At 44.9% G+C, this 10,534-nt stretch overlaps 1 protein-coding gene across 1 annotated transcript; it reads right to left on the bottom strand.

The window, feature by feature from the left end:
- Positions 1-299: 299 nt before the first annotated feature.
- Positions 300-10,329, bottom strand: LOC123129998 (two-component response regulator ORR27-like). Its single transcript, XM_044549947.1, has 4 exons — positions 10,147-10,329; positions 9,875-10,039; positions 9,622-9,786; positions 300-560 (listed from the first exon to the last, which is right to left on the bottom strand). The coding sequence occupies exons 1-4, from the start codon at positions 10,292-10,294 to the stop codon at positions 523-525; spliced, it is 516 nt and encodes a 171-aa protein (XP_044405882.1). The 5' UTR covers positions 10,295-10,329; the 3' UTR covers positions 300-522.
- Positions 10,330-10,534: the final 205 nt, after the last annotated feature.

Below are 10,534 nucleotides of genomic sequence, written 5' to 3'. Positions count from 1 at the left end.
ATAGATTGTTTCGACAAGAAGACTATGGAGAGAAAATAGTTGTAGCTTGTGGTTGATGAATTTTCACCACCTTTATTGTTTTCCATTTATTTGAGAGAAACATGGATTTGGTTAAGCACAAAGGTGTAAAAGCGTTGGAGGGTAATATCAGCGACAGACTTGTTGTGTAATGGACTAGTTCGGAAATACTGCGAGTACTCATCAAGAATAATGACATAAAATTTGTAACAAGGGAAAATACAATGGGAAAATTTCACAAATCATGATGTGTTTTTTGCAGTAGTAGTAAAAAGGGAAGAATCAATACGCAGGTATGGCTGTCGTCCAAATTGGCAAGAATCACAAACAAAAGTTTGCTGAATTTTTTTATTACATGATGGAAGTAATTTTGTAGCTACTATAGAAATAGAAGCTTGCCCCGAGTGCCTAAGACTTCAACGCCAGAGGTCGCCAGAGCTGGTTGCGGAGCAAACAATGGTGCCACCTTTATTCATCGAGAGGAAGTCATAGATGTCCCCCGAGCTATTTGATCTCAGGGGGATTCTCATTGTTGCTAGGTCCTTGAAAGAGAAACCATGTGGATCAAATTCAAATGAAAACTAAATATCACAAGGAAAATTATTAAATAAAATTAAGTTCTTGATAATAGATGAGGAAACTAAAATTTGTTGAGATGAAAGGAATAACAACAGTAGTCGATCCAATAGTTCCGATGGGGAGCCTCGAACCATTTGCAACTACAATATTAAGGGGGGTGTGCATTAATTGGGAATAAGACTTGTCTCATCAATGTCCAAGGAGGCTTCATGGTCCATGAACCAATCGTCGGTGGAGTTGGGCTAGTGAGACATTTCTTATTCGAGTTTTCATCATGTAGCATGCGACAGTTTTTCAAAGCCAGTATGATCTAAGTATACCTCGACGTAGGCTTTGGATGGAGTGCTTGGATGAGGGTAGAACCAGCAGGAACGGGCAGCATCCAAGCACCATGCCACTGGCTTTAGTGGGAAGGTCGCCAACCATGGAGCAAACTTTACTGACCAAGGAAACTAGGAATGTCCATGTTGTCCATGGCCCATGTGGTTGGGTGAGCCACTTTTATGACTTATGATGCGCCTATGCTCCGAGGAGCTTCCATTGGGACAACATGATTCAAATGGTCATTTATGGAGCACTTCCATTGTCTTGTTACCTGCTGCCATGCTCCTAGAAGTTGGCGATTGCATCACCACTTTTTGGCGAGAGTCATTGTTGATGGTGAGTGCCGGAGTGCCCTCGGCGTGCTTGTGCCGATAAATTGGGATTGCCTTAAGAGACAATGATGAGTGTGCCTAGACGAAGGGGGGAAATGGAAAATGTAGGTGGAATATGGAGGCCATCACCTGATATATGTGTCTGAGGCCGCAAATCATCACCAATGTGAGAGATTTGTCGGTTACCAGTTTCTCATCATTGGCGAGGGAGTGGACGAGCGCCCTGAGGCACACTCATTGAGTACGATTTCTAGGCAACATTAACACCAATGTGAGAGAGTTGTCGGTTACCAGTTTCTCATAGTAGGTGGCGATGATCATGTCACCTTGAAATGTTGCCTAGAAATTGGTGTCAATGGGGATCGTGCATTTGGTAAGCTTGTCGTTGAAGAACACGTGCAGGTGCTACCACATCATGTTGGCTACGTTCTCTGTTGACATGTACACATCATATAGCTCGCTAGATATCGTTGCATAGAGCCGCATGATGATGGTGAGATCTTCCTTGCGCCACTTGATGTCTCAAGATGCAAGATCATACTCATACTTGAGGTGAAGGCAGTCAAATTTGGTGTCCACGAGTTGAAAGAGATGCTTCCACTTGGTGTAGTTTTTGGTAGCCAAGTTGAGTTTCAATGGTGAAATTGGTCTGATGCATGGAGGGAGGAGAGAAGGAAGAGTTTCTTACACTGACATGGACAATCAGAAGGTTGCTGCTATCGGAGGATTAGACAGTGGATTTGGTGCCAGTGGGGGACGCAACAGAGTTCTCACTCATTGTGAAGGATTAGAAAGGAACTACTCTAATGGCAAGAAATATTTTGGAAATCAATTTTTATTATATTTACGCTTCTGGGTCATGTATATATAGACATCACATATTAATACAATAGTGAGCTCTACAACCTAATTAAGTACATAACGGTCGATGCGTTAGGCATGGGAGCATCCTAGAGAGTTGGAGCATAAGGTGGTGCTGATGTTGTGCATCTATTTGTAGGAGATATGCCCTGGAGGCAATAATAAATGATATTATTTATCTCCAAGTTCATAATTATGTTTATGTTCCATGCTATAACTGCTATGGTTCTCGAGTCTGCAATAACACGAGGCTCGGAGGAAGACTCATATGCACGTGTGGAATAATAAACGGTAAGAAGTATTCTTAGTCTGGCCTCTAAGACTAGCTCAAGTGTTGCATGATGGTTTTGTTTTCCTAATCATGGGCATGTTAATGCCAGCAACTTTGAGGGCACAATGTTAAGAGAACATTTGTGTTGAATCGACCCGGATTGATGTTATGCTATGAGATTCATTCGTCACAAGTTTATGGTTGATAACACAGAGATGGTTAATGTTTGCATAATTCCTTAGACCATGAGAGTATCGAGTTTCTTCATACTTGCTTTATAAACTTTGGGTTTTGTTAAACGTCATCCGTAAATGGGTGGCTATTACGACGGCTTACGGGTTCATGGAAAAGTGTGTCAAGTAACTTGATAGCTCAAGATTGGGATTTGCTCCTTCGATGATGGAGAGATATTCTCGGGCCCTCTCAATGTTACGGTATTCATCATCGTCTGGCCAGACATAGTGTGATTTGATCACAGGGATGCCAGAACACGGAAACGAGAAAAGAGAACAAAATCGGTAACGAGGTAACTTGCATGGTGGACAAATTGTTCATCCACGGGGATGCAATAAATCTCACCTCGGGTGTTTGTGACATATCGCGAAGCAACGGGAATAGCTCACTGCAACTGGAGGTTCACTCGAATATTCATTCGTGTGGGTATAGGGGTCAATATGGGTGTCCACAGCTCTGATGTTGATCATTGATCGAAAAGTGTTCCGGTCATGTCTATGCTTCACCGAACCTATAGGGTCACACGCTTAAGGGTCATGTAGTTGCTGAATACTAGACAGGGAGTCTGAGAGAAATTTCCCGAAAAAGTTTCGGAGACAATGGAAGAGTTCCGGAGAGAGAATAGCGAAATAGTTTCGTAACACTGAAAAGTTGTTTTGGGATATACCATTAAGTCAAATTGGTTTCAGGACACGTCTGATAATTCTTGGAGGGTGCCAGAATTATTCTGGAAACTTCTAGGAATTTTTGGGGATAAAAATAGAAAATGTTTCGGAGCTGCCGGTACCGCTTTGGTTGTTTTTCGTAGATGAAATTCACTAATCTGAAATTGTTTCAGAACGAATCCAAAATCATTTTAGTGGGTACTGGAATTATTATAAGACCCATAGAAATATTTTTGGATTTAATAGACGCGAAAAATTGTCTTCATGAATAGTGAAAACACATTCTTGTTTGCTTTTTGCAGATGAAAATCACTAAACCGGAATTGTTTCGGAACACGCTGAAAATTATTTTAGTGGGTACTGGAAATATTCTGAGCCCACATAAATATTTTCAGTTTGAACCGACGCTGAAAAATGTCGTCATGAATAGTGAAAGTGCTTTTTGCTTGGCTTCTTGGAGAAGCCACCTTGAGGGCCTTTTGGTATTATCCCCGTGGCTTCTTGGAGAAGCCACCCTTGGGCTTGGCCTATAAATAGGGGTGGAGGGGGCTTCCTAAAGACACACTCTTGCTCTCATACAAATACCATGCATGATCTGGCTCTCTCTCTCCCTCGCATCGAAATAGTTTCGTGGAGCCCAAAGACTGTCTGGTTTCCGACAGGAACTAGTTCTGGACGGCGAAGCCCTGCCGGATAGATGACACCGTATGTGTGCAACTCTGTAGAGAGATCGTAGTTTCGGTCTTAGTTTGAGAGTGCCTCCCGAAAGGCTGTCCGTGTGACCGTCCGAGTTTCAAAGGTCCTCCCGAAGGGCTGTTCGCGACACCGTCCGGGGGACTGTCCGACGACCTCCCAGAGGGCTATCCGAGGGGCAGATGAGGGTATACATCCTCGCGTTTGGGAGGTTGTAAATCCTAGCTGCGGGGATCTGCACCACCGATCGTCATCGACTCTACTTCCCGCTGCGCTACGAGTCGGTAACGAAAAGATCAAACCTTGTATGCAGTCTCCATAGTGGTCCTGGGCTGGTGCGTAGGTCCGAATTTTTTTGTTTTCTACTGTGTTACCCTACACTATTGAGATGAGTGCACACCACAAAAGATCGATGGATCTAGGAGGTGATAATCCCACCTCTCATCCTTTGGTGAAATAAAAACAATGTATTTCCCAACATCTAGCATAAGTGTGTTCATTGGAACTGAGATGTCAAGAGATTTGTCCCCTGAAGACGTATGAGGGAGGGGTCGCGAGCGAGGAGAACTTGCTAGACATTTGGCATAATTTTTCAAGGAGAACCCAATGACGAATGTTCCACACCATGATCATGAGTTTTGTAAACTATTTTCTTTCATGGGAAAAAACATCGCGGCTAAGGAGCTGATGATCAAGGTAGAACACCACAAATGCACCTAAGAGAAATGGGTTTGCCAGGAAAACACAAATATGCATCGAAGAAGTTGAAAACACACACTATAGAAATCAAGAAATTTGTTGTCTACTTAAACATTCTTTGTCGTCAACTTGCTGACGATAAACAAAGTCAGAAAATAGCTACTTTTCCATGAGCTTTTCCTCAGGCGGATAGAAAAGTCTTAACCTTCAGCCAAACTCCATCTGTGTCGTCAGCCGAATAATAATAGATGGCAACGAAAAGAATCTTTGCCATTAGCCAAAATCCATCTTTGTCGTTAGCCTCAAACATCACACATGGCAAATAAATGGGTAAATATTAGAAAAAACACAGGGGCGCTGCTCTTCCTCCTCTGTCGAGGCTGAAGAGAGATAGGACCATTGCATCATGCTCCTCGTGGGGAAGATGCCAGGCGGCACAGATATGGCAAGGAGGCGGGGTGTTGGCGTCAGGTTTGAGGTAGTGCCGGGGAGGAGGTGCGGATTCAAGGTGCAAGTGCAAGGGCGAGCCTCGGGTCTTGTCGTCGGGGAGTTTTGCAGGCTGCGTGGTCGGACGGATCCATGTGCAGGGATCTTCGATACCATGACGATGAGTCACAGGTGATGGAGGGAGCTTCCGGGTGGCAGCCATGTCCTTTGAGGAGAGAGAGAGATAGATATCTAGGAGAGAGAGAGAAACACGAGAGAGGAAGAGCCGGGGGAAGAAAGGGAAGGGAGGAGGAAGGTGAAGGAGACACGTGATGGGTGGCGGTGCTCCGGTGGCTTCGGTCACTGGGGTCGGCCTTCGGTGAGGAGAAGGCGGCTGTCTCGGGCCAGGGAAGGGCCATGAGAAGGAGGTCCTTGGGCGGCACTAGGAGGAAGGGTGTGTGGTGGCGCGGCGCGAGGGCTGGGCAAGAGGTGGTGTAGCGACACCGGGATGGAGGTGGTGCGACGGCATAGCATGGGGCCGGAGGTGGTGTGGCGACGCTGGGCGGGGCAAGAGGTGGTGCGGCGGCATGCATCGAGATGGAGGTGTGGCGACGGCGCGACATGGGGTAGGAGGTGGTGCAGCAGCGCGGGGAGGGAGGTGGTGCAACGGTGTGGGGCGGGAAATGGTGCGACGCCGGGAGAAGGGAGAGAGGTGCATGTGGGGTAGCGTTGGGAAAGTACGTGCATGCGTGGGGGTGGTGTGGTGCCACATCATAAATCTGCGTGATCGATCCACGAGATGTGCTTTCTCTTGCCGACAACCAAAAAAATTGACGGCAAAGGCTATCTTTCCTATCAGTCAAATAAAAACAGACAACTAAGTCTGTCTTTGCTGCTAGTCAAATAAAAACATACGACAAAGTCTCTTTGCTGCCTGTCAAATAAAAACAGACAACAAAGTGAACTCTTGCCGACATTAGAAATTTTTCATCACTTTATCTCTATTTTGCCGTCAGCCCCGACAAAAAGCTGACAGAAAGAGCTCCATAGACAGCAAATTTCCCGATACCTGTAGTGACACATACACACAACCCTGGTACAACTTGTCATCAAGTTATTAAGGAGACATGTATTTGATACTTCCACTCTAACTCATGGTGCACGTGAGTGCATCAAAGAGAAATGACGGTGCACTCCAAGATAGCGACGACAATGTGACCATCCATCGTGCCATCCTCTGCCTTACCCAAAAGAATGAAAGAGGTTGACCACGCTCTTGAGGGTCTTCAGTCAAAAAGAGATGGTGCCATGAAGCCCCCTGATCTTAGAAGTAGGCACCGTCATCTAAAAGAAGGGCTCAGATGTCTTATTCATAGGGTGATGACTATAACAAGCCATGAACACGACATCAAGATGGTGCTTCTTGCGCACCGACATCTTTCGTGTGCTAGAGGGATGAAAATCCCCGGTCACCGGCTTAGCATTGTCGATTTTGAGCTCATTCTAGCATTTGTGACGGTTGGCAACTCTTGCACCACTTGCAGCTAACACGGGCGGTGTTTGGATTAAGGTCTAAGGACTAGTAAGGGTGAATAGTGCTATAAAATAATTATATCCTGATTTTAGGGTAGGAAGTTTTTAGCACAAGACAACAAGGACAACACAAGCATAAGTACTTAACAATCATCTAGTTACAGAACATGATAGGATCTCAAGTGACCCCTAACCATCTAGGATGCGCTCACCAGCCAAAAGTAACAAGCAAAGAAAAGTCACTTGATAAGAACTCCCAGAATGATCTTCAATAAAAAATTCTCTCAAGAATCAAACGGGTCACTCTAACAAGAATAGGAATTTCATGAAAGAGATGAACTAGAGATGTAGGTATGCAAGAAAGGGGAGTTCTTGGCCTTGGAAGAATCGAAGAAGTAAACATGGAACCACCCAGAACTTCTTTTCTTAAGTGTGATGGAGTGGAGTGGCTTTAAGAGGTGGACTGAGTGAGTGAAATGACTAAGGGTGGAAAGGAATGGTTGCAACCATGGATGGGTATGATAGGCTATTTATGGATAAGTTCCAAAATATGGATGTTACTGCAAAAAATAAGTAACCATGCTTGGAAGGACTGGCAGTAGTTTATGGAACAACCAAGACAATTAAATTAATTTAAATGGCCACAACAATGTTCATGGACCAAATAAAGTAAACCACTCGGAAGTACTAATGAATGAATAAGTAGAGGTTTCGACTGAAAAAGATAACACTTTTTTGGCAAAGGCAGAACGACTCAGAAAGTACCATGTAAAACCAATTGCTTGGTAGTACCATAGTGAGGGAGTAGTTCTTAGAATAATAATCTACAGAAAAGAGCAGCTCGGAAGTTTCAGTTGAAAACGAAGCGAAATCAGTTGAAAAAGAGCAGCCCGACAGACAAATAAATCATGACAACTCGAAATTGCCGACGAGAAGTATTGCGGTCGAAAGCGACAGAGTACAGAAAATGCTTCAAAGTGGATTTCTCGGCAGTTCTGGAGAAAAATGAATAGCGGTTCTTAAGTATTGAAACTTGATATTTTCTCTGAGTATGAATAGCCCAAAGTGGCGCATAGTATGGGAAGATAAATCTTAATGTACCGGGGCTTAGAGAAACCCATACAAGGGGAATGACTAGGAAGTGGATTTTAGAGGAATGAGGTGTTTTGGCTCCCAGACTCAGATGAGCCCGTGAGTGAACAAAAATCATTTAAAATAGTAAATTAATTCAAAATATTCCGATATTTTTGTAGAGAAAGATGCCTAGGTGCGTGATGTGTGTCAAATTTTAGAACATTTGGATGTCTGATTAGCTCTCAACAACAAGGACAAATTTCGAGTCTGTGAAAAAGTTTACTGCTTGTGCACTGCTCAAATATGTTTTTTTTGCTGAGAGCTACTCGGGTGTCCAAATGCATGGAAATTTAGCACGCACCTCACTCATTCCAATATCTTCCATGCAAAAAATTGGATTTTATTTTATTTTTCTAGTATTTTTTTAAATTTACTGTTCACCAGGTGCAAATGAGCCTAGGCTCATGATTGGATATTCGACTTTGGAGGATTCTGTCTTATAATCTATTCTTTGGTTTTAAAACATAGTACTTAGCTCTTGCCGCATTTCATAGTACGATTGTCCTACACTCAATGTGAACCTTGGATTCGGTAAACGCCTAGAAAAATAGATGTTAAGAGCTTGAAGATGACAAAAACTAGAAAAGTTGTTTGTGAGGTCGTGAATGATACTTCACCTTTAACCAAACACTTGAATAGGAAAATTAGTCCTATTCCCCGAAATAAACTCATTCAATACATTACTACATTAGTCATCTCAGTTTTTGTTGTAAAACAACCAATTGGAATGTGTAGCCCGCCTCCAGTCAGCAAGCGATGGTTTAGTGGGTTGCAGCAATGGGCAGCCCCTTGCGGCGCAGCGGCCCTAGGTTGCAGCAACACGACACCGCCCTTGAAGTAGCACGTGTCACGTGGATTAGCGGACGGTGGTGGTATGATAGCCTAGAGATGGTAGAGGTGATCGGGACAAGTGAGATTTGGTAGGTGATGATGGAGTATAGCGCGAGGTAGGAGGGGTGAGGGAGGGGGATGAGTAGGGGAAGATGAATAGATAGGGATAAGGCAAGGGAGCACTTCACATAAGGCCCAGTACTGCGGCACATGGCGAGCTGTTGAGTCGGTCAATGCAAGTGCGCAATCAGCTGCCTGATTGGAATCGCACTTTGATTATACTACATCGGTCGGGGCTAGTTTAGTGTCCTACATTAATTAGGCCAAGCTCGATTGAAATCATTCCTTTAATGAAATATATTGATCATTCCCAATGTAAAGCTTTGAAACAAAAACAAAATTTGAAAACAGTCAACAAATAGCATGAAACTCAAAAAGACCATGGACAATGGTTCCATGCAAAGAATACCCCGTGCATAGTAGAATTGCATTTATGATGACCATCCAAACTAAGGCTGACAAGGTGAGAGAGGTTTTGGACTCGGCGAGAGATTCGCCAGGCCTGACAAGTGAATGGGCCGAGCTAGGCTCGGCACATTCCATCTCAGTGCAAAAACGCACGCCACGGCCCTGTCCAACACTTGCTAGACATACTTTTGTCCAGTGGCCAGAAGCATGTGCGCAGCGAGGACGACGGACGCCAGCAGCCAGCCCACGCCCACGCGGACGCCGGGCACGGCGCGCGGCCATGCCCAAGGCTCGCCCGTGCAGGCCGATGCCGATACCGAGGCAAAACTCCCACTGACGTCTCGCTCGTTAATTAAGACGGGCACTCGCAAACCTACCTATCTATATATACATGGAAATGCTTGCATGTTACAAGTGAAATCTTCAACAAGCACCCAGAAACTAATTCACAGAGCAGAAACGGATCATGTACGATGCAGCCACAACAAACAGCCAAACATGGTGGAGATAGTAAAAGATGGTTGACCATCCGTTAGAAACATATGTGACGCACCTTCTACCCCCTCGTCAGGGTCGTCCACTTCTAATCCCCTCTGCATGTTGACATGGAACCATATATTGCGCACCTCCTGGTAGCACATAGGCTTTGGCATGAAGTCGCAGGCGCCTTCATTGATTGTCCTCATCACCATCTCCTTAGAATAGTCGGCAGAGAAAACTACACAAACACATGCAGGATTGCACATCAGTATGTACTGTTACTAACCTCACAGTAACCATGCATGCATATGTGTGCGGATACTCACTGATGACCGGGTAACGATCCCGAACACGCTCGAGGAGGTCGAAGCCGTCGAATCCATCTCCTTCTTCGCCGCCGTGCACGACGGTCATGATGATGTCGAAGTGGAAGCCCTCTCCGTTCTCCTCCACCTCTTTCAGCGCTTCTCTCGGTGACGCTTTTGCTGTCGCTGCATGACACAAACATGTACGTACAAGGTGATCCAGATCTTACAAGAACAGGTAGAGGAGACATGCAAAACTGAGGCGAGCGGATCTAAGATGGCCGCCCAGGTACCTTTGTAGCCGCACCTCTCGAGGATTTGCATCAAGTGCTCGAGGTCGTTCGGGTCGTCCTCCACCACGAGGACCCTCATCCCGACGGGGAAATCCTGGGGCAAAGTGTCCCTGCTGACACCAGAAGGGAAGGCGTTGTCGTTCTCCATAGCACGCACACACCTTGCGCTCTTCAGAAGGTACTGCTGGTTATAGAAAGAGAGCAGAGAAGGCCTGAGGATACAACCCGATATATAAAGCCAGCCGCAAGCCTGTTTTTTCCCCACGAAACAGAATAGAGTAATGCACTAGGATTTGCCATATATAACTTAATTAATGCAGTACATTAAAACTATATATAATGTATTAATACTAGTAGCCTTTCCAATTAATAAAGTATATTAAAGATA

Source organism: Triticum aestivum, chromosome 6A, assembly GCF_018294505.1.
Source record: "Triticum aestivum cultivar Chinese Spring chromosome 6A, IWGSC CS RefSeq v2.1, whole genome shotgun sequence".
NCBI lineage: Eukaryota > Viridiplantae > Streptophyta > Magnoliopsida > Poales > Poaceae > Triticum > Triticum aestivum.
Note: the sequence above shows the minus strand (reverse complement) of the source record. Positions and strands in the feature narration are given on the sequence as shown.

Coding starts and splice junctions, on each gene's coding strand:
- LOC123129998 (XM_044549947.1), bottom strand. CDS start 10,294: ATGGAGAACGACAACGCCTTCCCTTCTGGTGTCAGCAGGGACACTTTG. Junction 10,040..10,146: donor CGAGAGGTGCGGCTACAAAG/GTACCTGGGCGG, acceptor TGTGTCATGCAG/CGACAGCAAAAGCGTCACCG. Junction 9,787..9,874: donor GGATCGTTACCCGGTCATCA/GTGAGTATCCGC, acceptor GTGTTTGTGTAG/TTTTCTCTGCCGACTATTCT.